The sequence below is a fragment of the Opisthocomus hoazin genome, chromosome 6, assembly GCF_030867145.1.
Source record: "Opisthocomus hoazin isolate bOpiHoa1 chromosome 6, bOpiHoa1.hap1, whole genome shotgun sequence".
Taxonomy (NCBI): domain Eukaryota; kingdom Metazoa; phylum Chordata; class Aves; order Opisthocomiformes; family Opisthocomidae; genus Opisthocomus; species Opisthocomus hoazin.
In genome coordinates, this window is record NC_134419.1 from 80518739 (window position 1) to 80546549 (window position 27811).

Here is a 27811-nt window from a genome sequence, read left to right on the forward strand (position 1 = left end):
TTGATCATCTTACTGGTGTTAGGTCCTCTTTGAGGTGAGTTGGAAGAGTTGTGTATTTGCTTTAAATGCCTAGGAACTAATTCATAGTTTAAAAAAGAACGTATTAGCTAAAAATATTCGAAGTAATTATTGTCTCAGTCTCTTAGGCGCATAATAAATGATGCTCCCCTTATTGGTTGTTACTGTTCTGCCATTTACTTCTCAGCTGACAGCTGACAGTCTTCCTTTCCGAAGCAGCACATCTGGATTTGTGTCGTTTATGTTGTGTGATAATACTTGTGGATACAACTTTGTTAATCCTTATCTGTTTGTTCCAGGTTGTACATGCACACAAGCCCCACTTCATGGCTTTACACTGTCAAGAATTTGGAGGAAAAAACTATGAAGCTTCCATGTCTCACGTGGACAAGTTTGTTAAGTAAGTAATTGGAAAGCTGTCATGTGCGCTGTGGTACGCAGTTCTGAGCAGAAGTCATTAGTGCGTGAAGCAGACAAGCTTTGAGATGTTTTTCCACTCCAGCATCTCAAAGGACGTTGCAGAAGGAAGTGACTTGGCAAATGTTTGTGCTTTAGATTAATTAAGAAATCGGGGAAAAGTAGTGAAAGTTGTGTCCAGGCAAGACGGCCCTGCGAGATACGGAGTACGTGTCTCCCGTCGCGTCATCTCCGAGGCAGCGCTTACTGTGCCTTGCAGAGCACCCGCAGGCGGGCGGCGGGTGCGGGGCTCGTCCCGGTGGCACCGGGAGGGCGGCGGCGGGCGGGGAGGTCTGAGCGGCGCGTTCCTCCGGGGGAATCCTGCCAGGCCCGCCGGCGCAGCCGCTCTGCCGCGGGCGCACTGTGAGGGGCGGAGGGGCCCCGGCGCCCGCAGCCGCTGATGCGGTGGCTCTCCGCGCCTCCCGGTACGCGGGAGGATTGCCGTAGGAGCGCCGCGGGCGTGAGCAGCTGCTTAAAAGCCGTTCCCGAGGGCGGCGGCAGGCCTGGGGCTGCCCGGTTTCCAGCGGCCCTGGCTGCCGGTGCCTGGCGAGGCTCGGACCGGTGCCGGCACCGGACGCTGCCCCCGGGCGCGGCTGCGCGGGCGGACCGGCGGGGGGCGGGGCCTCGCAGCCCCCGGAGCGCCCCGCCCCGCGGCGGTGCGGCAGCGCCCTCTGCTGGCTGCGCCCGGCCGCGGGGCCCGGTGCGCGGGAGCGGGCTCGGTCAGGGCGCCGTGGGGGGGGCTCGCCGCGCTGCGCCCACACCCGCCCCGGCGCCGGAGGGTCGTGCCCCTCATCCTCCCGGCCCCCCTCCAGATGCAGCCGCTCTCTGGAAAGGCCGCTGCGGGCACCCGGGGCTCCCGGCCCCGCCGAGGCGGAGCGCGCCGGCCGGCAGACCGCCGGGCCTTCGGCACGAGTCACCCCGCCTCACGGAATTCCGTGGCTTTCGGAGTGCCGAGTCCCGGCTGTGCCCGAGCGGCACCGGGGCGGTCGGTGGCTCCGGTGGGAAGGGTGGCTGCTCGGCTCGCAGGCAGCTGCACCGCGGCAGCTCCCGCCCGAGTCGCGCCCGCAGCAGGTGAAGGCCGGTGGTTCCGGTGGGTGGTGTTGGGGACGGTACCGCACAGCAGACGGTGCTAAGGCAACGCAGTTTCTTCGCACCTCCGTTTATATTTTCAATCTTTTCTTTCTCTTTTAGAGAATTGTTATCAAGTGATGCGATGAAAGACTACAACAGAGCCCGAGTTTACCTGGATGAGAACTATAAGTCACAGGAGCATTTTACGGTAAATTTCTTTCTTCCACAAGTGTAGCTCAACAGAAGGTGACTTTTTTCTGTTGACCAGGTCGAGGTTTTTTGGGTGTTGTGGGTTTGTGAGCTGTTCCCATCGTGAGCAAGGTTACATCTTTACCAAGAGCACTTACTTTGCAGGACGTGTAAATGCTGGTTTCACAGAAGTGCATCCTTTCAAAAAGAGAGTCAAATATCAGAGTGCACAGGAAGTATTTTATTTTGTTCAAAATGATTGTCTAAGGTTGAGGGGTTTTTTTTTTTTCTTCTAATGATTAACCTTCTTGGTGGATCAGAATTGCCTTCCATTCAAGAAAGCACGTGGCTGTCTGACAGTGTGAGGCAGTGCCAGCTCTGCAGCGTGATGAGCTGGTGACAGGGCTTGGCGAGTGTTCAAGGCTTGTGTGACCAATCTCTGGAGCTGATTCACAGGCCCACTCGCCTGTGGGATCGTCAGAAGAGCCAGAGCACAAGTTTCCACTAGTATGCCAGTGATGGTTAGGTAAACAGAAAAGCCTGTGTGCAGTCGCCTTTTATGCAGAGCAGAAGTGATCGTGTGGTCATTGCTGTGACTGTGTAACGTGCGAACAGGTCTGCTCTTGATTTAGGTGGTTACTGCTAGATGGTATAAGCAAGAGCAGTCCTTTAGAGGTGGATCAGTGACATCTCCCTTCTCTCCAGGGCAGCAGCTTCCTTCTCCCCCAGGGTCCTGCTTGGCAGCTTCTCAGAGCGCTCTTGCCGGGCTCCGCGCTCTGCGCGTGAGCTGGTGCTGCCTGGCAGCCAAAGGCAGCAGCTGGGACACCAAAACAAGATTATCAGCTTTCCTGAGCCTGAGTGGGATGAGTCTCGCGTCGGGAGTGTTAAACCTGTGTGCTGAAGATGTTCAGGAAGCCCCGGCAGGTGAAGGGTGGCAGGACAGAGCTGCGTGTTTGAGTCCCTTTACAACTCAGAACTGCGTCCGGATAAAGCTGCTCGCTGATAAAGACCCCAGGGGGGTCGTGTCACTGGGCTGTAGTGGGCCTGCAGCAAGCACCTCCTGACCCAGTGAGAGGAGCTGTCGGGGCTCTGCGTAACCTGGCCTGCTCTTAGCAGAGAGGCGGACCGATCAGCTCCAGGGGTACCTTCCGACCTAGACTTTTCTGTGATTATGGGAGAAAGAGATAATCATCTGTGATCTTAATTTGGGAAGCACAATGTAGGAGACTAATGCAATCTATAACAAAATATGTGTAACTTTGTTTTTAAAGGTGGTCACAATACTTCGTAGTAGTATTTAACATGAGGTACATTATTTTTTTATGCCGCTGTGGTGGATAAAAAGGCTCTTAGAGGTACACAGCAATCCTAGATGTAGCGCACACGCTGTTTGTGAAAAGTTCTGTATTTTGCAAAGTTCTTAGTTCAAGAAATAGTGTGCTTTTTTGTTTCATGTACTAGCACTATTTTCTAGGCACTATGTTTTCTTGTAGTATGCCCCAACCACCTTTGTAATCCTCCCTTTCTTGTCATGAATATTACTTTGCATATCTTTTTCTCCTTATCCTGCATTTACTAAAGCTAGGAAAAAGAAACTCTGTCAGTATATTCAGTGAATGAAGGAGCAGAAAAGGCTGCTTGTACCAATATTGTTTTTCATGGAAAATAGTCTAACCAAGCATGTGTTTTTATGATTTGAATAAATTCCTTTCTGTTGAACTAGTAACTGGAAAACAGGTTTGTAAAGGTGTTTGATGTAGCCCGGCGTGACAGGCTGTTGGTAAATAGCACTGCACGTACCAGTAAAGCGGTGTTGAGTGGCTGGGAACGGACTCCATCCGTCTCCAGCAGAGACGGTCACAGGAGGGAGGGCATTGGCCATAGGAGCCCTCTGATCTTTTCAGATGTAGTCTCTGTATTAGTAACCTGGCAGTGAGTGTAAAAACACTGCTGATAGAATCAAGAAATAACAAAGTTATTGGGAAATGATAGGTGTGATTTTTGCCTCTGTGTACAGATGTAGTGAAGGCAGCATGAGTGTTCTGGCATCCAGTTCTTGCATCAGGATTTTTAAAAGCATAATGAAAAGATGGAGGTGAATCATAGAATGATGTCTCTGGCTTTTTTTCTGGCTGTCCTTCTTTCCAACTCATAAGAACCTTGTAGAGCTATATCAGTTCAGTGTGGAAACGGGGGAAAAAAACAAAAGGTGAGCGATGATTTAGTTACGCTTTATGCTGCTGTCATCAGGAGAAAGTGTTGTGTGCTACAGGAATATTTCATACCTTCATTGTTAGACATCTAGTAGCTTGGAACCAAAGTCAGGAAACCTAGAAAGGGGAGAGGAAGCTCCTTCATATTGAGCTGCTTAAACTTCTGACTGCTTGTAGTCTACTTTTCAGCGCTTGATGCTGACAGTCCTCACACACAGTTCCTGAGACTACTGTGGTGAATCCAAGCTTCGTACAAATCGTGTTTTACACATGTGATTTGAACTGGCAGTTCTTCAGCTGCTCTGCTCGGTCTTTGTGTGCATATAGCTTACGCTCTGGATGACTCTGCCCGGGGATTTCACCACTGTGGTGTGTCCATTTAGGGTAAATTTCTAGTCTTATCTCCACTGTGGTTTGGCCCACACGATGTTACGCATCTCCCTGTTTCCTCATTAGTTCTGTTTGATTGCAAAGTTCTTTAACTTCCGTGAGCTTTTTTCCATCCCTTCTAAGGCATGGAATTGGCAGCAGATGGTAGCCTTGCAATTATTATATTATTAATACTTCTCCGTCTTTGAAATATAAACAGCTATCGCATATATTGTTGTATAATGCGATTTTCTTTAGAAGTGGAGAAGCCCAAGTAGTTGCAGTTTGGCTAACCTTTACCCCTGCTGCTTCCATATCCCCTTTGCTAGCAGATCTGGCATCACTTCTGCTGTAAGGCTGTCCTTGGCTAAGCTCCTGCAAAGCTGCATCAGATTTTGCTGCCCATAGTTACTCAGCTTGGCTGCGTTAGGACTGACAGCGAGATCTGAGAAGGCGTTTTCAGTAGCCTGTCCCTTCAGCGTGCAGCCTCTCTCTGCCAGTTCAAGGCGGCCTAGGAGATGCATATTTTACGTGAGTGGTGTGAAGTAAAAGAACAACGTGATAACTGTTTCTCATGGAGTGATTTGCCTTTAAAAACTCTAATAATTTGCTATGTGTTAAGGATCAGAATGGTTCATTTCGTGTCATTCCAGGCCCAGCTAAAGTTTAATACCAGGTGTTTGTCATTTATGGCCGTGTATGCCAGATCTGGTATAAACCAGGCTGGGTTTAGGCTTAGGGTTTGTGGGGAGAGAGGGAGAGGTGTCATGACTAGGGAGAAAACTCTGCTTGGGTCGGCTGGCTGTGTTGAGCTGTGGGTGATAGGATGAAGCCGTGCGGGAATCTGTTCCGCTCCAGGCTCACTGAATGGCGCACGCAGAGCGCAAGCGCAGCCTGTGGGACAGCCTGCAGCCGGCCCTCTGCCCGCTCCCGGCACGGCTGGGGGGCCCGGTGGGGTGGTCTCGGAGCTCGCCGGCCCTGCGGGGAGTGTTGGGAGCACGGCCAGGGTCTGGCAGTGAGCCTTGACCTACGGCTCGAGTTCAGGCAGGCGTGACGAGCTTTTGCAGCAGAGGTTTCGCGGGCAGTGCGGGGCAGCACGCACGTGGGTGAAGCAATTCACGTCACACTTCAGAGATGCGCGGTTTTATAAAGTTTAAAAATGATTGGGAAATCGATCTTTTGGCAGAAAGCTGCTGCATTGGTGCTAACGCTTATCAGCTCCGGGAGGATGACAGCGTCGGAGTTAAGAGCTCCCAGCAGTTATGAATGAGGTTTGTGGGTGACAGCCTTTGCAAGCGTGACGATGGCTTCCCAGAAGTTTGAGATTAACCAAACGGGCGGCTCTGATGCTGTTCCAGTTACAACTGGAAATACGGACAGCAAACTAGCGTGGACAAACCGACTCGTGTGCTAGCCAGAAAGTTTCAGATATCCCAATAGGTTGACAGTGCTTATTAAAATTCAGCCTCCTGTAAATCTCTGTTTGAGACCATGATGCTTTTTTTGTCATATAAAATGTAATCTAGAAAGTAGATCTTAGTTTCTGTTAGAGAAGGTGGAATTAGTGAAGAGAGAAGATGGATACGAGGAGACTGAAACAGGTAAAAGTCTGAGAAGCCGAGAAATTCAGCACATTTGTTTGTTTGTGAGCATACCCAATGGACTTCACTCTTAATAAAGCAGGTCTTTGCAGCTGTGTTGATTTTTTTCCCCAACATCCTAGCATTTAAATTCTCTGCTAATTTTACTGTACTTGGTATATTTCATGTAAGGTGTGAATTAATAAATCTTGGTGCTTTTCTGTGTGAAGAGTTAGTAAAAAATAGTTGGCTTTGAACTTTTACATGTGGGTATTTCTGAAACAGCCGAAGTTAATTATGAATGAGGTGCTCTTATTCTGGAATAAGAGCATTCATACAGAAGCTGAATAGCAGTCAGAAACAAGTTGGTGTTTTCATCAGATCCATAATTACTTGTATATGAAAACATGTCAGTATAATCAGTATCATTTTTTATTATAATTAGATCAAAGCTAGTTTTGTGTGGTGCCCTGTATTTATTGATTTCTGGAATATTCAATGAAGATTTTATATTGCTTAGCAAATGCTTTTTTCTTTTTTTTTTTTTTTTTTTTTTTTTGTTGTTAAAAGAAGGTGAAAGAAACCCTGCATAGCTTCAGACACGCTCGCTGTGTTGAATGTGTGGTTTCAGTAGGTAGACACAGAATCTTTGTTGCGGTGAGTCAAATCCTGAGGACTTCTGGCAAACCAGACCTCCGAGAGCAGGCTTGTCGCCAGCTCATGCCTTGAGTTTTCAGGGAGCTTCGTTAGGAGCTGTGTGGTCGTTACAGTGCTTAGCTGATTTGCTGAAGCATCCGCACAGTAGCGTAGTCTCTTTCCTTCTCAGTAAAGATTTATTTTTAAAAAATAAGCAGAAGCCTCAATTGCCTGTCTGCTTGCTCAGCCCTGTAGGTAACCTTCAATGAAAAAAATGTTGCTGGGCCTTACGTCCGATGTGCTGAAGTTTTAGCTTGCCCCTCATAAAGGGTGTATTGCATTGTGATTCATTGTTACATTGCCTGGTTTTTTCAAATTAAAAAACAAAGAAAGATACCTTTTGAAACTAGCGTTTCTGACATTGAAGATGTGTTTAAACAACACCAGCACCATAAACTGCAAAGATTATTTTGCATTGCTAATACAAGTAAATCGAAAGGAGAGCGGATGCTGTGCTCGCATGGCTGCCTTCTTCCAAAGTTCGAGTTTTGTGTGATAATTATTGAAACGAAACTTCCCTTGAATAACCCCCCAGGAAGTGGACAAAGGTGATTAATGGCGAATACAGCAGCTAACAACCCATAGTTCTGACAGGCTTCACCCCCCGACCCCCTGCCAGAGCTCTGGCTGGGGGACGGGGGCCGAGGCGCTTGCCTTGCGGACGATCGCAGACGTCTCTCCGTCGGCAGCGTGTGCGGGTCTCCTGATGAGCAGGGCTCCAGAACACGCGGGGGCTGCTGTGGCACCACCGCTTCAGTGGGGCCCAGATCCCTGCTGCTGTGTAGGGTAACTGCCCGTTCCCCGGGCTGCCACGCTGTCCCTGCCCGCCCTGCGCGTTGCCTTCGGGCATCGCCATCCTGCCCAGCTCCTGTCTCCTGCGTCACGGGGCAGCAGGCAGCTGCTGGGGTGCAGCGCTGGCCGTGGGCTGCAACGGTTCCTGGTGCGGGGGTGACACCCGTCAGGTGGGAGCAATAAAGATAACGTGAGGACAAGTGCTATAAAAAAAGGCAAAAAGCTCACGTTCTGCAGTAACGGCCGTTTCCTCTTGGACTAGGTAAATGATTATGTGCATTGCCCTAATGTCTAGAAAATGGTGATTTTTTTGTTTTGTTTTTCTGATTGTTTTTACTTGACCCCGTGCACTCTGTACCAGTAGGTTTTTAGATGTAAAATGGCTCTTAAACTAAGCCAGATCAAGCATCAGATGGCCTGCAGTAGGATCTAGGAGGGACCTTTGCCTGGGTCGCTGTCTTTAATAATAATAATCTGAGCTAGCATGACTGGGAGGGCTCCAGTGGTATGCAGTGGTCCTAAAAATACAGGTGAACAACATTTCATTCAAGTGTGTTATTTTACCTTAAAATTATATCTGCTCATTACCGAGAGAATAGTAAAGTTAATTTTTGTTAGATTAATGATATTTGAGTAATATTTTTGGTTGAGCTGAGTTCGAATAATTGGCCATTAATTGAAAAAGGAAATTGAATTGAATTTATCTTGTACATAAATCCTGTCATCGTTATTAATGGGTCTTAGAAAATATCGGCCTGTTCCCAGAAATGAATGGTGTGCACTGATTCTTCTGAGCTTATTAGCCGTGGCAGTTTAGAGTTTTGTTAAATAAAAAAGATGATTTAGGAAGAGAGACATAATTGAATGGAACGTTGGGGGAAGTCGCATGCCCGGTGCGCTCTCGGCCCGTTTCTCCGCGCGCGGTTCCGAGGCGGTGTCGGCGCTGGCCGCCACGCGTTTCGCCGGGCGGTGCAGCTGCAGCGCGGGTTGTGCCGCCCCGCGCGCGGGGGCTCCGCGGCAGCCGCTGCGCCGCGTGCGTTGCGAGGTGCGCTCCGGCGCGTGCCGGTGGCGAGGCGTGCAGCCTGCACTGGTGCAGCTGCCAGGTTGGTCGTAGTCCTGTGTCTGTGGCTGTGCATCAGCGTGGCCCTCTGCCGAGCGGGAGGTTTTGGAGTATGCTTTCTTGCCAGGCTTATCCTTTACTGTAGTCTGTTTGAATTTTCTTCTGCTGTTACACGAGCCTCTTTCCACCTTCTCCTGTTTTCCATTCCTCCTTTTCGTGGAATTCTGTTTTGTACTGGATTTTGGTTTTTATAATGATATCTGTGAAAAATACGCCAAGCTAGAGAACTTCAGTTCTGGCCTTAACCCGTATCATCGTAATAAAACAGCATCTCTGGGGTACTGAATGCACATCTCCGTGTTGGCGTGATCACAGTCTCGCAGCTCTTAATTTCCCTCCGCTGGCGTGGCGTGGTCGGGGTGCTGCGGGGGAGGCGGGAGCCCTCCTCGGTGGTGCTGGCAGCACCGGGAGGCTCCAGCGATCGCGTCCCGTCGGGGCTGCCCGGGGGCTCCCGCCGTGCTCCTGCAGAAGGCCTGGGCCTAATTCGGACTTCCCAACAGCAGTGCTTACACAGAGTATGGTTCATTGTATAGCAAATATATATATTTATATAGCACTGTGTTCCTGCGGTGCGCAGCGAGGTGAGGAGGCAGCAGAAGCAGCGTCTTGGCAGAGACGCCGTGCCGGGAGCAGCGGACGGGGACAGGGCTGTTGTGTGAGGGAAGGTCAGACCGCAGGAGCGGCCGCGGGGCTGTCGCTCGGCTGCGTAGGCTCTCTCCAGAAGGTAACCTCTGTGAGGTCCACCCAGGGAGCGACCTTCTGGAACGAAGAAAAGTCCACAGGCTCCATTCGAAGAAGAACATATGAAAACCTGCAAGTATATTGTCATCACTAGCCTCTACGCGTCATTTCTCACTAAATGTTTCCATCTGCCTCACTGTCTCTTCTTTTTTCCCTTGAGGAATGCGTTAGTATAAACATTTTTAAATAAGTAACAACTTTTTAAGCAAATGTTACATGCAAGTTCTGTGGGATGCTTTGCGTGGCGCTGGAGCGCGTGGGCCGGCGTGCAGCGCGGGTGGGCTGCGGGAGGATGCCGGCGAGCATCTGCCGAGAAGCGCGGGGCAGACGTCTGCGCAGCTCTGCGGCCAGATGCGGGTTTGATCCTTACCTTCTGCTGGCTCTGCTTCCTGCGCGAGAGTCAGAGGAGTGAACCCGTGTGAGAAACACGTGAGCCTTCCGCGCGGAGCAGCCGGTGCGTGGCGAGCGCGGGGTGGGCGAAGGGGCCTCGCGGTGGCAGTGTCCTGCAGCGGGTGGGCTGCCGGCCTCCCCGCCCGTGCGCACGCTGCGAGCTGTATGAAACCTGCCTCGCCAAGTTGGACCTCTTCATTAGCTCTTGTCCTATTTTTTTATTTGGGGGGGGGGAACGAGTTCATGAAGTGAGCTGGTGAATGTAGAAGTTATTCCTGCTGCTTCTGATAAAGCCATGAAAAAAATGGTTGTGGAAGTATTGTCAGTTTGTGACGCGGGCACGTGTTTGCAACCACCTGAAATGAAATCTCCCACTTAATTTCTTAGGGAACTAAGTCGGCTGTCAGGTAATCTCTTCCAGTCTCTTCTGGATGGGACATGGGATCTGAAAGGTGTTGCCACGGCAGTACCTTCCTCTTGTTCTGACTTGTGTTTTCTCCTGTGCACTTCTGAAATGAACTCTGTAGGCATCTTACAGATTTTTCTTGCTATGAGGAAATTCATGGCTTATCTTCCACCTGTTTTCTGACACTTCTGTCTAACTGGAAGAGAAGGAATAACTACAAAACAGTGAGAAATTCACAGATCAGTAGCCCAGCAGTGCAGTCTTGGCTCAGTTTCTGTTGTTCACAGATGTGCTAGTGCTGAGGAAATGGGTGATACAGCAGCTTCTTTATACAGAGAATCATTACACTGTTGGTGTTAGCTGTGGTTTTATAATTTATATGGAATTGCGTTTTTATGTGGGCTGTGAATTTCATATTCAGAATTTTGTACTGTGGTCGTGCAGCAGACTACATATTTAGGAAAGATGAGGGATTAATTGTAAAAAGTAATTATAACCTGTGTTCATAGAAACCCATAGATCTAAAAATCAGCTGAAATATGTGAAATTACATTACAGACTGTAATACGTGAGCACAAGGAGATGCCTGGCGGGCGCAGAGCGGGGGGCTGCAGGGCACGGTCCTGCTGAGCGGTGCTTCCTCGCTGTGCTGGGGGAGGCCCGGGGGTTTCGAGGAGCGTGGAAGAGAGGGCAGCACAGGGGTCGTTACACTGAAGATGCCTCGATCGTGCCTTCCTGCTCGGCCCCCGTGCCCTCCCGTGCTTTTCAGGAGTTTTTGCAGTTGATGGTGGTTCGGGTCTCATTTTCCGCTCTGTGGGGTGTCGGGGGGCATTGCCCAGGGCTGGGCCGTGGGTCGGACAGCGCTGGGCTGTGTGGCCTGGGCACCGGCGGGCTGGCCGGCCGTGGGTGACACGTGGGGTGCCCTGTGGCACTGCCGCCGGCTGCGCTGGCGCTCGCCACTTCCGGAGCTGCCGAGGAGAGCGGCTCTCGTTCCGGTGCGGGAGCATGGCGCGGGTTTGCTTGCCGCTGCTGCATGGCGTATTTAATTACTGTGTGGTCTTGAAGTGGTTTGTCTAGAGATTTGTGGAAGGAATTATTGGTTGGCTCAACACATACCTCAAAACAGTAAATCTTCTCAATCATATTCCATTTATTCGACAACTCTGCTTCTGACAGTTCAGTTGATACTGCAGAGATCTTCCGGGGGCTTTCACTCGGAGGCCTCTGCAGCTTCGTGCTTGCTGCCTGCTTTTTGCACGGCAGTTCTCAGGTTTTATTTAGATTTTTTTTTTTCTTTATTATGGTACATAATACTTACAATCTATTCTTCTGAATCCTGTCTTAAAGACTGACTGTAATTCAGTTTGGTACGTAAATTTGTTGCATGCAAAATAGTAAAGAATTTTGAGGGAAAACACGGCCAATAGAGATTTTTTGCTTATTGTGAATAGAGTAAAAGTCCTGTTTTCAGGACTTTCATTTTAGTAAGGTGAAGTCCAAAAGCACAGCCCGACTCGGGGCGAAAGGAGGAAAGTCGCCTTGGCAGAGCTGAGAGCAGGCTCTGCAGAGTGAAGGCCGTGCTAGCTCCGGCGCGAGGCTTGCAGCGTCGCTCGTGGCAGCCGTCCCTGCTCCCCGGGCACCGGCGAAGCCAGCCACGTCACTGCACCCGCTCCGCAGTCCGTCTGTCCGTCCGTCCTGAGAGCCCCGTGCTGGGGAGCGCTGGGTGCGTGGAGGCGTGAACGCTGCTCGTGGTGTGCGGCCGCCAGCCCGGTGGGTGCGTGGCCGGTCCCGCTGCCGGCCCGGCGCTGGGGAGCGGTGCCCAGCCGCTGCCGGGGGCTGTGTGGCTGCTGACCCCTCGCGCCGCGGCAGCAGGCCGGGACCGAACCGCGCTCCTGGGCCGAGGGGCTGGGGGTGTTGTGCCTGAAGGTTCGCCAGGTGCTCAGGGAAATGCTGAATATTTAATGGAACAGGAAGAGCAGTAATGAAAAACAGCGTTATCCACTAATATAATTGAAGATGCGGCGCAAATAGTATAGTAAATGCTTTAACTTGGAGTTTGCAAAGCCCCCCATAGGTCCTCTTTAGAAATTCGAGAGCATAGTTGCCAGATTTTGTCTTTCTACAGAAGAAAAAAAAATTGAACAGAATTGTTAGTGTGGGGCGATCTGGTATCTTGTTTGCATTTAAATGCAGTAGGGCTAAGGGCAGGACTGTTTATACATTGCTCGAGCGTAGCCACAGTTTTATTAATGGCTCTTTTCAAGCAATGCATGTGAGGAATTTTGTGTGAACAAAATGTTTGATTTGGAACAGCTCTGACTTTCAAGAAAAGATGCGAGATTGGAAAATGAGAAAATAATTGCTTAAGAAGTTATGAAACACTGTTTAAGGAACTTGCTAATGTGTTTGTCTGAGGCATTGAATTAATCCTTAAATAAGAGCGACACGACTGCAGAAAAACAATATGTATGCTATTTACTGATACAAACTAATGGGTTTATTAGCGTTTGAAATAATGGCTCTCGAATTTCTAAAGAAAACAAACCACGATGCAGTATTCGTAGCCAAAAAAGAAAGCAGTACGTGAGTCTGCTCGCTCTCTTTCTGTGAATATCATGTGACAGTCAGGTTTCACGACATAGCTTACCAGCTATACGTTTCAAAAAGGCTTGGGAATGCACCTGATTTTTCACAATTGAAAACAAATGGACAGGAGAAAAGATTTTGTTGTATTACACTACCTAAACTTAATCTCAAGATATTACTGTTGATGTGAAAAGGCAGTAAGCAGCCCGGTTTCCAAGGGAAAAAATATGAATAAAAACCCTCACAGTTCTCGGTGGAGTTGAGCTCCGCTGAGACCTGCGGGCTCTGCGAGCGGGGATCTGATCAGTTTAGGCAGTGCAGTAATTCCCAGTGACAGAAGCCGGTAAAGAAACCAAAAAGCCTAGTGCTGGTGGAGACGTAACAGTGTCTGCTTCCACGAAACCACCCTGGTGAGGGTCAATGCACACCAAGTGTCATGCAGTGCTTTTAAAGAGAAATTAGTGTTCAGAGATTTTGATGCTAGTATTAAAATGCCACAGACACACACTTAGTACTATTAAATTTAACGCTGTTTGCAATGTACAAATCCAAACCGGAACCCTCTGACACTGAGGAAGTGTTTCCACTTAGTTTTAGAGGGCTTTCCAAGTGTCTATTGATCAGTGTTCTCTAACAGCACAGAAATAATGTGTCTAATTTAACTGGCCACATGGAGGAGTATAGAAAAAACATTAGTTATCCCTTGAAAGGCTTGGAACATCGATAGGAGGACATAACATTAATGACTTTCCTATACACGAGTTTCAAAAATGGTTAAATGAGGAAGAAATTACAAATTTATTTTCCTATAATTTCAGCAGTTGTCTTGTTTTACTGCACCAGTAAAGCATTAAGCAATGAAATGTCACACAAGGAGTATTTTCCTGATAATTTGTCTGACATGCAAAGCATATGAAACAAAAGAGAAAAAGATAGAAATGTGGGGTTTACTCATTTTGACAAATTTCGTGATTTTTGCTCATGAAGTCTGGCTACAAGTCTGCCGATTCTATCCAAACAATTTCAGATATTGCTGATTTCTAAGTGGCTCACTGTATCAGCATAATCTTTGTTGTCTCAATTCTGTCCTTTACCCTGCACAGAAATTGCTGTGTTTACAGTAATTTATTAACATAAATAAATGTATAGCAAATATTTGGGTCTCAAGCTTTTGTTTTTCAAATAAACGGGGTAAATCACAGAATCACAGAATAGTAGGGGTTGGCAGGGACCTCTGTGGGTCATCTAGTCCAACCCCCCTGCCCAAGCAGGGTCACCCACAGCAGGCTGCACAGCACCGCGTCCAGGCGGGTCTGGAATATCTCCAGAGAAGGAGACTCCACAACCTCCCTGGGCAGCCTGTTCCAGGGCTCCGTCACCCTCACGAGGGAAGAAATTCTTCCTCACGTTCAGACAGAACTTCCTGTGCCTCAGTTTGTGCCCATTGCCCCTTGTCCTGTCACTGGGCACCACTGAAAAGAGCTTGGCCCCATCCTCCTGACACCCTTGAGATATTTCTAAGCAGGTCTCCAGAGGTGGGTAGTGTCAGTCGCGGTTGGGAAGAGATCTGCTGTTGTCAGGTCCCTTCCTTTGGTTGTGCAGTATTAAAATGTAAAGGATTTTTGGGCTGGTTTCATTTTATCCCGCCTATTCCAGATAAACAGAAGATTTCTTTTGGGGAAAAAAAACCAACTAATTTCTGAATGAACTGAAATACCCTTGAACATTCATTCTAGAACTGACTGGCATTACTCCCAGATTACCCGCGGATCCTTCGTAGACCGAGGTGCTGTGGTCCTGGGCAGGACTCCCTGCTGTCGGTGGGAGCTGAAGGTGGGGGCTGAACGCCCTTGGTTGCTGGTAAGAGTAGGTTTGCACGCGGTGTTTAGGTGCATGTGCAGCAGGTAGTCTTTTGTGTTCTTCCAGTTTGACTATTCAGGTTGTACTTTTTTCATCTTTTGGGGTTAGTGGAGAGGCATTTATCCAAACAGTTTGAAACAGACTCCTCATCTGCTGGTGAAGATGCTGGTGGTTTTTTTGTTTTTGTTTTTGTTTTTTTTGGTAGAAGTCATTACTGCACCAGGGTTGTGAGACATCCATTGTTTCTCTTTCCTTAAACTGGGAAGTATCTCTTATGCCTTATTTCATGCTTACCAAAGCACACTTGTAAGCACTGTGCGTGTAGAAGGATGGTCTGCGAGTGTAGGTTCTGTGGGCAGTCGTTTCGGTGAGAAGCGAAGTGGCTGCAAAGATGGGACCCGCGAGGCGCGGTGCAGCCCCCGCATGCACACGGGGCTCTCCGACGCGGGGTGCCCTCTGTCGCAGCACTCAGGCTGTGCTGGTGTCCGTCCCGCGTGGGAGCCAGCCCGGCAGGGTGCTGCTGCCTTTGGTTAGGGTGCTGCGCTGCGACTCCTGAGTGTTTGAGATCTGTCGGGGTGTTCCGTGACCACGATTTTCAGGTTGAGGATCTGGAGCGTGGCGTGGAGGCAGTAGACTGGGATAGGGAAGGGGGATGAGAACAACAGTCGGATTGCTGATCAGACAGTGCAGACCTGTGACAGGATTTGAGAAAACAGAGGAAGGGATTCGGTTTCTTCTGAGCAACAAGGGCAATAAAAGAGCAAAGCTTTGTTTGGATCACTGATGAGGAAGTGCATCAGGATAGCGAAGAGGGAGCATCTGGCAACGTGAAGATGATGGAAGGTGTAAATGTGTGTTGTGCAATGTTGAGCCTCATCTTTAACGTGTTTGTGAAAATGAGTAGCTGTGCGGGTACTCCTGCATACTGGTAATAAACTAGGCTGAAACCGCCGGTGTTCGTGGGTATGGCTTGCTGGGGTAGAAGTTCTGGGAAATAGGGCTGCCCAGAAATTTGGCTGGTCTTCGCATTAAATGTTCAGAGTTGGTGGTTCAACTGCTTATATTGGGGCAGTTAGAGGGTTCGGACCACAGAGGAAGGAATCCTGTAAGGACAGAAAGTACGAACGGATGGGTTATGTGTGAGAATGTCAGAAACGGAGTACTGGTGATCAGGAAATACATGGACCTTGAGGGTGGGAGAAGACAAAGTAAATGATATCTTTGATATGCGAAGAAAACCTGCTTTTTTTGGTAAGAATTTCTGTCTATCTCAGCTAATTATAATAATGGCTTGTTAATATCAGACTCAAAAGGTGGCAGCCTAAACTGTCTTGCATTCCTGAAAATGTCTCCAAAAGTATTTCTTTATCGATTCATTTTGTTGTGAAAGCAGCTGCAGTTGTAAATCCCATATTTAAATATTGCCAGTACTTAGTCCTCTCTTATGCAAATTGTCTTTTAGATAGCAGTTGCTGTGATGTTAGATTGTTTTAAATCTTCCTGTCTACTTGATACCTGGTTACCAAGTCAGTTTGAAAACCACTTATTGTCACGGAAGGAACCAACTGCACCAGCTTTGGATCCTGATACAGATAATTTGTGTCTCAAAAAACACCTTTGATTTCTCAAGCACACCCTGCCTGGTGGTTTGGGTTGGCTTGGTTTCAATGTTGATGCTGGATGGAATCAGCACACCCAAATCCCCCACTGAGATACGCGTGCACGGATACAAGTGCTATCAGATTATACAAATGTCTTCTTTTGACACACCACATTTCAAAGAAAGCTGCAATCTAATCCCCTAGTTAATATGGTACACGAAAACAGATAATACACTGATGGAGTTTCATGTGCATGGCGGGGAGGGTTTAGGGCATGATGAAAACAAAGCACCGAGTAATATTTGAAAGGTATTACGGTATTCTGGGTACGTAGTAGGGTATTTCTTATACTGTAATTCTAGAATTGAAAAACAATGTTTCCTCTGAAACCAGCAGTAAAAATCTTAATACAATATAGAAATAAAGGCCAAAATTGGGGGCGGGGGGGCTGGAGACAACTTATGTACCTCTATTTCCCATGTTGTTTAATTGTGTTTCCAGTTGGCTACCCCAAAATGGAAATATTGCTGAAGTGCTAATGGCTGTAAAACTGGAATTAACATTGCTTATCAGTAAGTGAGAGTGAATGTGCAGTATATAAGCTATCCTGCACTTGCTTCCATAAGAACAGAGCGTGTAAACCTTTGCACTTTGCATTAAACTTGTATGCTAACTGCTTAATTAGATCTTTTACCCAAGGTAAACACTTTCTCTAGACTTACCCTCTAGACAGAGGAGCAAGGACAATTTTCTGGTGGTACCTCTGTATATCTTCCTGACAGTAGTGAGAGAATACTCTGTGTCAGATGGCTCAAAGGTGTATGGGGAAGGAAGGGGTGAAGAAAGTAATTTGGAGGCTGCTGTTTTCCATGGAATGATGGAGTGCAGAACAGCTGCTTTGCTGTAAATTCATTTTGAGTACTAGTTTCCCCATGTAGGCAAGGGTGGTAATTCTGTATCTGGAAATCTTTTTTTTTGAGGGGCAAAAAAAAAAAAGTTCTGTTTCCATGTATTGCCTGATGCACTTGTTGGCTTCTCATAACACATCTTTGGCTGAGTGTCCTGTTTATTGGATGTCTGGAAAAGAGTTTATCCGTGGTTGGCTGTGGTCTTAGGAAGCCACAACAGGCTGAACCTCCAGGAGGACAAAGACTATACTCTGTATATAAGAAATCAGCAGACGGTGAGAATTATTGCCTGTAATTTGCTTCCTGAGGAGGCTGACTTCTTCGCTTGGGATGGCCTCTGCCCACCTCCAGGTCATTCCTCAGACAAATGAAAGGGGAGCCTCAGCCAGCAGGTGAGCACATGCTACACAGCAGTCTTCACAGCAGAGTCGGTCCAGGTTGGCACAGAGAAAGTTCAGGCTTCCAGCGAGAAGTCTGTGAGAATTCTCCATCACTGAAACAAAACCACACAGTGGTGGCGGGAAGGAAACCACAGGGTACTTTGAGTACAGAGGGCTCAAAGCTGTATCTCAGGACTCTGCATCGTTTTGTTCCAGAGTAAATCCAGTCCCTTAGCGTTTGTAGGCATACTAAGATTTGAAGTTTACTACTGCATTTCAGTACTTTTGAAATGCTGACAGCCTGTCTGACAGGGCCAGACTGTGAGTCTGAACAGGTCCCAAACTAGGTTGTGGATATGGGGCCCAAGTCACTTGGCAAGTGTTCCTTATGATTTCTGGTGCACTAGAGGTCTACTTAATTGTATTGCCTTTAACCATGAGCCAACAAAATACCCCTTGCAAAGTGTCTGTAAAACTTCTTCAGGGACTGCAGTGGGTGTGAAGACGTTTCCATTTTGCGGTGACACCTTGCTCACAGGCCAGTAAAATGGTATGTCTTTGTGCTGGCTGAGTGGGAAAGATCCTTAGCAAGGGTGACAGCGCAGAAGTCTGGAGAGTGCTATCCAGGGTGTGTCTCTCCCTCAAAGAACATGCAGAGTGGTCGGTGTTTTCTGGGGGGCCTTGGCCCTGTCCTCAGTCTTTAGCCTTCTCCCAGGTGAGAGGTTTCAACTCATGAGCTTGTTCTCTGCAGTCCCTCTGCCAGACTTTCCAAACAGCCCGTGAGCGTGCCAGGATCCTGGGGCTAGTCTCAGCCAGCTGTTCCAGCATTTGTTCGCTGATCTTCTAATGCTGGTGTAAGAGTTAACAATTTCGTTCTCTGACCTGGATACAAAGCTGTTTTTTTTGTGATTGGTGCTTTTGTTTCTGATTGACAGAGATCAACAAACCAAAAGTGTTTTACTCAGTAGCAGAGATTTAATTGGGAAATAGGGTGCTTTGCAGTGAAATCCAAGGACTAAACAGCGTCACAAACCCACAGAAGACCCTCCGTATGCTTGGATTGTTTGTTAGTCAGCTGCAGTTCTCCCGTTATCCTTCAGGAGTCGAATTTAACTGGAGGCGTCTGTCCATCCTGCCACAGAAGAGGCGTATCGGGAAGGCTGGGTGCCTGGTGGCTGTGCGTGTCCCTGTGAGCCCCAGGCAGTCTCCTTACCCTGACTTTGCAGTGCTGCTGTCAGGAAGCCAGAAGCTGCTTGGCTTTCAGTTAATGCCATTACATAACGCAGCTCCTTTAATATGACCTTTAGCTCTGGTACATAATTTGGAGAAATAGTCCTGCATTTACTTTTCCGTTAGTATTCTGGAGCATACCCCAGGAGGATGACTATCATTTATTACTCTTCTAAGAACAGGACCTCATGAAGGCAATTTTTTAAAGAGCGTGAGCTATTAATTATGCTAAGAAAAGAATGTGTTACTTTCAGCAGCTCATCCACAAATTCGCATTTCCTCCTTGTCTCTGCTTCTTGTTGTCTAGGACACATTAAGAAGAAAGTGTGAGATTTCCTGATAGATGCTTCTTACTTGTAGATATTTCTCCTGATTTGCTATCTGTCTAGTTTCACACGGGCTGTCCTTTTAAAGAAAGGATTACTGTGCTAAATGGCGGGTAACAGTTATTTTATGGTATCACCAATGACTCCTTAGGAATAGCCATAAATGTTTTGTTAAGAAATCAGTTGGAGGTGTGCAGTTACTAGTCCTTGTTTTTGAGTTGCAGTTCCTTGATGATGAGAATACTCGGTCCATAATTGTGGTGTAGTCTGCCTGAAGCAGTTACCTGTGCGGTGCTCCCATGCCTAGGTAAGCTGGAGTCTTCCAAGCCCTGCTGGCTGTGAGTCCGGCGGACCACGTCCTCGTGGCGCGTATGTCCTGTCCATGACCTCCGTGTCACTGACTTGCATACAGTAAAACCCGCAGTTAATACTCTCCTAAGAATTAAAAATTAGTCTTCCTTTTTCTGTGGCGATACGTTAGCGTTCGTGTAGCATCTCGGTCGTCTTACCCTGGCAAGATGAACGCCATTGAGAAGGTGAATTTTGCAGCCCTATGTAAAGGGTGCCTTTAAAGTCCGTGCGTAACAGTGGAAAGGAGCTAAATTCAGACCGGAGTGAAGTTGGCTGTGACAGGGCAGGATGCAGTACATGCCATTTTCTTTGGCTCTTGGAGAGGCTGCACATCCTGAAACCGCTGCAATGAAAGAGATGTCAGGGCAGCGGTCCGCTGGCCGGGTCCATAATTCTCCGTGCCTGCCTCCGTCAGCCCCAATAGCGACGATCGATAGAGCCAGCGGAGCCCAAGAGCGATGCCTCTTAGCGCAGGAGATCCTCCCTCGCACTCTCCCCTGCGCGCCCGTCCCCTTTCAGCTACCAGAACAATATTTTGAAATTTATGGAAAATTAATTATCGATTACAGATGTGCCCTGGTTCAAGGAAGGTAAAAACGAATAGAAGCACTTACAAAGAGGGACGTAATCGGCTTTACAAAACTGATTGTCTCTTACTCTGCTCCTTCCCTCCCTCGCTTTCCCTTCTCCCTCCTCCTGCCCCCTCCCCCTTCCCGTACGCTGGATAAAAGACAGGCCTGATAAAGTGAGAGAAACAAGATTGGTTTTCTAAGGGCACCGGGCCCTTCATGATCAGCTAAATCATGGGCTGTCTGGCTCTCTGGCTGGGTGATGACCTGCTCCCCGCGCCGTGGCACTTGCACCCCCCTGCGGGATGTTATGATGTGCGCCCGGGCGGCTGCGGGGGGCTGCAGTGAAGGTGAAACTGTCATATCGATCTTTTTAGCACTAAAATATGAGCCACTTTACTCCGCTCCCCGATGCTGTGATGTGAAAAATAATAACTCGGATCCAAATTAAAAATATTGATCTCTGGAAGGTGTTGAAAGTAAATAAACACCTTCCGAAGTTTTCGGGTCAGCCAAGAAATGGTATTCAGCAATAAATGTGTCGGCATGTCAGAATCCAGGGTTCTTGATCTGTTTTTCCTTTTGAATTGATTTTTCATTACTTACTTCCTAAAAGTGTTGGAATTTGGTCCTCTACCGCTAAATCCCAGTGTTTGGGCAAATTATTTCTTTGGGGCTTATGAGGTGCTCCTAATCCACTCGCTCATTGATTGATTGATTTTTGACTCAATAAACTTGCATTACCCTTGCTTTATTTAAGGCTTCCATCATAATTTTTTGTACATTTAGGCTTGACTTTTTTATTTCCTCCTAACAGATGAGCTGACATTGGTCTATCAAACATGTGGGAAAACAATTGCCACAAGGTTAATTTTATTGCTAGCTCCATGCATTTTAAGTAGGTGCCAGGTATTTTCCACTGCAGGCTGATAAATTGCGTTTGAAGCACTAAAGCATAAGAATGAACAGAAGCACTGTAACAACAACAACAGAAACCCCATATAAATGCATCACAAAGCATAAGCATTAAATGGATTATTTTTGCTTCATTGGTTTAACTTCATTTTACATCCAACCAGAAATAGGTATGCAGTAATGTAATGAGCTCTTTAACTGTTACCCTGCTCGGGCGCTGATGCTGCAGTGTTGTGAATCGTGGTGGTGCAGGTATTTCTGATGAGTGGAAACAGTAAAATACAGTAACGTGTGTTTACAAAGAAAGTTGTTTACTCTTACAAACCAGCCAGTTTAATTTTAAATTTCAAAACGGTCTTCAGGAACACAGATATTGATGTTGCTGTTCTCTGGCAGCTCTTGTGAACCTGCTTTTTAATGTAGTCAGAAGAGATGGCGCAGTGCCTGCCCTACTGTTAAAGGTGGTAGAAAAATAAAAGTTGCGATGAGAGAGTGGCTTCTTCCATTAACAGAGAGAGAGAGAGAAGCTTGGTTCATGCTGAAAAGCCCCTTAAGCAGTTAGGTCTTTACTGTCGAGTCTTAAATGCATCCCAGTTTTCGAGTCAGTGCTCCTACCTTTGCAAATTTCTGTCATGCCAGTGCGCATTTTACGGTGTTCCTTTCCTAGATTTACTGGCTGGTGCCTGATGGTTCAAATATAGTTAAGCTCACGCGTTTATTGTGTTTGATACAAGGAGGACATGATCATTTAAGAGGAGTAAAACTAGAGCTCCATAAATTACTTTACGGAGCTGATATCCTTTTAGTCATTGTCCCCTTCCCTGCATAACTGCATTTCATCAACCAGTTTTTGCTTTTGTCGACGTGCATCTTGTTAATGTCCAGAGACCCGTTGGAAGTAGCCAACAGATATTTTCAGTCAAATTCTCTCAAATTTATCCACATGCAGGAGCTTGATTAAACTTCCTGGGGTTCATACTATTTTTAAGTTGGGTTTTTTTTTTCAAAAGCCTGTGTCTGTTTGTCTGGTGTTCATGTGGCTTGACACATAAGTACGCTACCTAGCTCACAGGTTTGTAACACGTGTACATGAAAAACGTTATGTATCGCCGTCTGTTCAGTGAATACCCACCCAGGGTCATTTCTACAGGTTTTTTGTTTTGGGTAGACTCTTTTTTGAAGCGTTGTAATTAAATGTAGGCTATACTAAAAAGGGGCATGGGGGGTGACAGGACACTGTCAAAGTGTGTGGTGTGTTTTCCTGCTATACTTTGATTAGCAGTGAGCCTCAGATCTGCGAGCCAGTCCCCAAGATGTGCCGGTCTGTGCTCGCAGGGGTTTTCCTGTTGAGGCTGCCAGCTCCATGGCTCCTGCAGCGCGCTTGTCCTGGGGACTGATAGTTACAGGGGGTCAGGAGGGTCGTCAGTACACTGGACAAAATTTCAAATGAGGCTTTGAAGACGAGGAATGGAACCTTGCCTTTGCTGGGCTGTCCCACAGGGCACTTGGGGCAGGGCGACGGCTGCCGCGAGGCAGTGCTCCGGTCGGCTGCAGGGAGGCTGGCGGGGTTCTGGTCAGGGAGGGATGCTGCTGCGCGCCCGCAGCCGGGGCCCGGGCTCTGCCACAGAGAAACAGGAGACGAGGAGCGTGGCGTAAAGGTGCTTCAGGGGGCATGGTGGGGGTGGAAATTTGAACTTCCTTGCTGAATGTTTTAATTAAAACAGTTTGCATGGCAAAGACTTTTATGAGTAAGTGTTGAGACACCAACGCTTTGTTACGCGTGCAGCTTGCCTGGATGCACAGAGTGCTGGGCGTCCCTGAAGAGTTTTGCGTGGAAGCAGAGCGGAGTGCGGCAAGCCCGGCTGCGGGCGTGCAGCTCTGGTGCAGCAGCCTGGGCAGGCGGGGAGCCGCGGCCCTTCCGCCGGGCCCTTGGCTGTGAGAACGTGGATGATAAACGGCTTGCTTATGTGTGAGCACGCGAGATCCCACCCTTCGCTTCAGCCATCTTCTGTGAGGTGCTTCATTGCTTTGGATCACTTTGGGTCTTGCGACCGGCACGATGGATCATGTTAACAGAGAGCACCCAAGTGTTAGTTGGCAGTGGCTGCAGAAGGGGATTGCGGAGTCGGTGGCACAGTGACACCCATGAGGTAGCTGTAGTGGATGTCCTTCTCCGCTCTGACTCTCCTTTTCCATTTCTGGCACAGAGCTTTTGAATCTCCTCCACTGAGCATTGTAGACTTGAATTCGGGTTACAGGATTCAATATTTTAGAGGATTTCTAGGCACAATGTAAGTCAGTCTCATGGTGCAGAGCTTTGGGGCACACGCTGTGGTCTTCCCCCTGAAGAGAGAGGAGGAGAGAGGCGAAGGAGGTAGGAAGCCTTTAACGCTGGCTTTGCCGGGCTGCGGTTCCTCTTGCTATTTCTAAGCCTTTGGCATTTTGGAGGGATGTGCGTTTACATATGCATACGTATGCTTTTTTAATCGCAGCAATTGTGTTGTCGTGAACTTGTGGTGGCCGCAGCTATTCTGCTTGTGGTCATCTGGGAGCAGCAGCAGGGGAAGAAGCAGCAGAGCCTGAAATGTGGCTGGGTTTTGAGCTCTCGCATGGGGACTGCTTCCTGGCCGTTACCAGCTCACCGACAGTTCACCGTGTCTTGGAAAAGCCAATCTGTAGCCTGCAGCATGTTTCGTACTCTTTCGGATCACTTGTGATGAGGGGAATGGGGAGAAAAAAAAAAAAGAGATAAGGGATTTTTACTAATGTCAGTCTTGTGAATGCAGTTTGTAAACCTGGCCGTTTCCTATGTGTGTGTGCTAAATAGCAAAGATCCTGTGCTTGTTTTCAGGCAAACCTTTTGACTGTGGGTTAGCTGATATTCTTAGAGTTTGTTCATAAAAGGGCCACTTCAGTAATCTTAAAAATGGAAAAAGAATAGTTCTGTAAGAATGCAGGCCAAGAAAACAGTGAAATAGTAAAAACATGGGTTCAAATGCTTTCTTAGTGATGTAGAGATGGAGAACAAGAAAGAATAACAGTCTTAAAAGTGTTGTCTTCTTCCTTCGTAACTCTGCAGTCATCCTGTGGGCATATTTGATGGCTGTGTCTAGCACAATAGTCACTTAAACTTTTTTCATTTCCTATTCAGAAATATTTCCAAGTGGGGAAATATTTCTGACCTCTCGGAAGAGTTCGTTATGCCCCATGCTTCAGGAGAAGTTGGTGACAAACAGCCTAACGCCCGCTTACCAAGGCTCAGTGGCTGTTGAGCCTGGGGGAGGACCAGGATCCCACCTGGAACTGGGCATCCCTTCCTGCTCGTACGTTCATAACTTAGACAGTGCAGTCAGTTTTGAAGAAGGTGGAAACTCTTTCCTGCTATGGGTGTGCTATGCTGATGACCCATTTGAGTTCTCCTCATAGAAAATTAGGATTATTTTTTTTCTTACTCATTAATTTGCAAAACAGGCTGTGAATGATTTATGATCCAAGCCCAAGTGCAGTGAAACTATACTGTCTTATTATAGGTAAATTCTTGACAGGAGCAGGATTTACCTGCCTTTTTCCATTTAGCCACTGGCTTCTGTGGGTCACTGTTTCATCCGCCACTTTACTTGTGCGTGCCTTGAAGGAGACGCGCGCGTGACGTGTCGGAATTTTTGATGCCTTTGGATTGGTTCTTCCTCGTGTGAGCAGCCCCCCTGAAACCCCGGGTGTGAGCAGCTTGCGCGTGAAGAGTGCTGCCTCCTTCTGAAAGCAGCAGTGCTGATGTCTGGGGGTTGTTTTGCAGAGCTCGGAGAAGAGCGGCAAGGCTTGCTGGAGCTCGAGAAAATACACGCTGTGAAGGATTGGCAGTACCAGGGTATGGCTAGCCTTGACGGGAGAAAACTGAGGAAGGCAGACAGAATAAATTTTTCCCCATATTGTCTGAAAAAGACCTAAAACAATTTTTTCTTTTCTTTTTTTTTTTTTTCCTAAAAAACATTACCTTGTATTTCCCAACTTAATTTTAGAGAAAACCCAAAAAAAAGCCCCTTAGATTTTACAGTGGAAGCTTCTGTGAGCAGGTTATGCAAGCAGCTGTTGGGAAGGACTTCCAGTTGGTCCTGCCAGGGTAGCGGGGAGACTTCCCAGGGCCAAATCCCTCTCGTTCCATGGTTCGGTTTTAGCTTGAAAATTAAAGCGAGTTCCACTGTGTATCTGGGTATGTCTCTCTGTTTTCAAAAATCTTTGTTTCATTGGTGAGAAAGAGAATTTTGAATTTTAACATCCTGACATCCGGTAATACTAATTCATTGGTTTAAAGATATTGCAATAAAAGAACATCAGCAGCTGCTGTGATGCTGTGTCCTTACCTCAATCACCTCATGTTATCCTCAGCAAACTTCTACTGGTTGTGATATTAAAAAAAAAAAAAAAGTAGTCAATAGCTGTTGACCTATTACTGATTGTGTCCAATTTGTCCTATTAAGTTAAGATCAGTGTTTTGGCCAGAATGTCTTTTAATTCAGTCACTTGTCACTAAACTTTTTCTTAAAGAGTAAGAAGAATGTGTAACTGACGTGTTGGCAAAGGTTTGACCAAGCTGTGTTGTGCTTGAACCGGGTATCAAGGGAAAAGACCAATACCGTTGAATGCTGTGTCATAGCACCACATGTGGAAGACAAATATTCTGCAAGAAATCTATTGCTGAGCAAACTGAAAAATTGTTAAGCTCTTAAAGAGCTTAAAGGCTTGTTAGCATTTTTTGACAGAAAGCCACTGAAGCGGTGAACAGAAAAAGAAAGAGCAAGAAGTTGTAATGGCTGGTTCAGAATCGAGATTTGTGGTTCTGTTCGTTCAGCGTACTTGCTCTGTGAGGGTGCTCGCTCCTCTTGCTGGAACTGGTGAGGAAATTTCTTCTGACACCTGTGAGCCTTTTCACTCCGTCGTTTGAGAACTGCTCCAATTACTCAATTTTCAGTTGTGCTTAGAGAATTTATCAAGCCTACCTTTTGTTAAAACTGTAGGAAAGTCTTAGTGAGACAGGGCACATTGTTGGTGGTTTTTTTTTTTTTATAAAATACCGTTTTCCTTGGGGTGTTTGGATGGGTTTTGCTGAAGGGGCTGAACCCACAATGGCTGGGTCTGACACCGCCATCTGCTACCTCACTGAGAAGGGTTTGTTTGTCGAAGACCAGTCTCTGGTGTGGGCACCTCCTTGTGCGGCCGCCAGCTTAGGACAAAGACTTAATGTCTTCCAGATGAAGCCCCCCTTACTACATGTTCTACATGAAGCAAATGTGCATAGTAAGTATGAGGATCAGATGAGATTAATAATCTGTTAATGCACTTTGGGTTTGCTTATCTTCTCACAGGTTAATAAAAGCCTAGTAGAAAAAAATCAGCTGATACTAGACATAGTATTAAAACAAAGTTACTTTCAGGCAGAACAATCATGAGCATGAACAAATACCAGTCTACTACCAATAATGTTGGTTTTGTTCCAATGTTATTTCTTTAAAAGCTTATCAGATGAAATTTTAAAAGCGAGGTGAAGTTGAACACTTTTCCTACCTTCAACAGTAAGGATATGTTTAATAATTCTGAATTCATCTGTCAGTTGTGGTAACTTTTACTGATGCTTTCTTTATTCTTAAAGCACCAAGATCACTGATAATGAATAAGCTTTGTAAAGCAAACACAGGTCAACATGTGCGTGATAAATGGAGCTATTATTGTACATGGGGAAACAATTAATTTGTTGCTCCATATGGTCTGATGTCCATTAACATGCCCTACTGATAATGCAAAACAGAAAAGCTGTAATAGAGTGTACACAGGTTTTAGGTTATGTACAAAGGAAAGGATTCTAATAATCTATTCCGACACTAATTTGAAAGTAGGGTTTTTCTCTCTCTTTCCAGCTAGCGAGTAATGAGTTCTTCCTTTGACCGGTCAGGTTAGACAGCTGTCGTCATCTTTACTGCACCAGGATCGCTTTCTGCTGGTCCACCGTGAAAAAAGGAGCAGTGTTCTCTCATTCACTACAAATGCAGGGAAGCTTGAGGAAAAATATCTGTCTTATTCAATTCTATTACCAGGTTACTTCTTTTTAAATTTTTTTTTCTAGAAGTAGAATACATGTGGTATCGTACAATCAGCATTCACATCTGAACCAATTTTTGGTGCTGCTTAACGGAGGAAATATTTTAAGATGTCAGTGCATACACGGCATGAAATCGTAAACAGTGATAATTTCGCTGTGGTGTAAGAAAAATGTTACTTAGTATTTCCCAACTTAATTTTAGAAAAACTCCAAAAAATATCTATTTTAGTTCCTCTTTAAAGTTTCTTGAAGAAATGTAATCTCTAACACATGCGTGCTTATCATACACTATGGCAGTAGCCAAGTCTATGTGCCTGTCGCTAACATGAGAAAACAAAGAACAAAGCAGTGTTCGAAAATACCAGGGGAATTCCAAAGCAACAGTGGCTTCACTAGTTTGATGTGCTTTCCAATTATTTTTTTTTAAAGATAACAGTTTGGTTCTGTTTTGATGCGGCAGCTTTATAATTTAAAGTTTTCATAATTATCAGAGCAAAATGTAATTAACTCACACTAATATTCAGCATGTTTCCAGATTTAAAAAAAAAAAAAAAAAAAAAAACCAAACAAAAAAATCCCCAACAAAACCAAAACAACCCATTGAGTATAGTCTTCCACTTCTGAACATTGTCTTCCGAGTTTTGAATCTAGCTATTCTTTCAGGAGAAAACTGTTTTTAATTAAAGCAAATGGAAGTCAGGGCTTTAATTTGACCTCTGCCATGCCAGCAGTTTTAATGTTTGAGGAGTTAGCAATAAAGTGTCAAGCCTACGGGACATGACTCAATCAGCTTTCCTTAATTCTCATTTCGAAATTACGTTTGTGCTAGAGTTAATAAATTTAATTTAAAAAGTTAAACTTGTATTTAAAATTTAGTTATTTCTTTTATAATTTCTTAATTATTGTGAAAATTTTTTATTAGTGCTTGGTTACCCTTTTAGGGTTTGTCTTTT

General features: G+C 46.6%; 1 protein-coding gene across 5 annotated transcripts in view; it reads left to right on the forward strand.

Annotated features, from left to right (window-relative positions):
- Window positions 1-27811, forward strand: part of INPP5A (inositol polyphosphate-5-phosphatase A) — a 244062-nt gene that overhangs the window by 69894 nt on the left and 146357 nt on the right. For all 5 annotated transcript variants that reach the window (XM_075424000.1, XM_075424002.1, XM_075424003.1 and 2 more), the window contains exons 3-4: window positions 318-418; window positions 1666-1753. In XM_075424000.1, the coding sequence (XP_075280115.1) occupies window positions 318-418; window positions 1666-1753 (189 nt within the window). The remainder of the gene's footprint in view (window positions 1-317; window positions 419-1665; window positions 1754-27811) is intronic.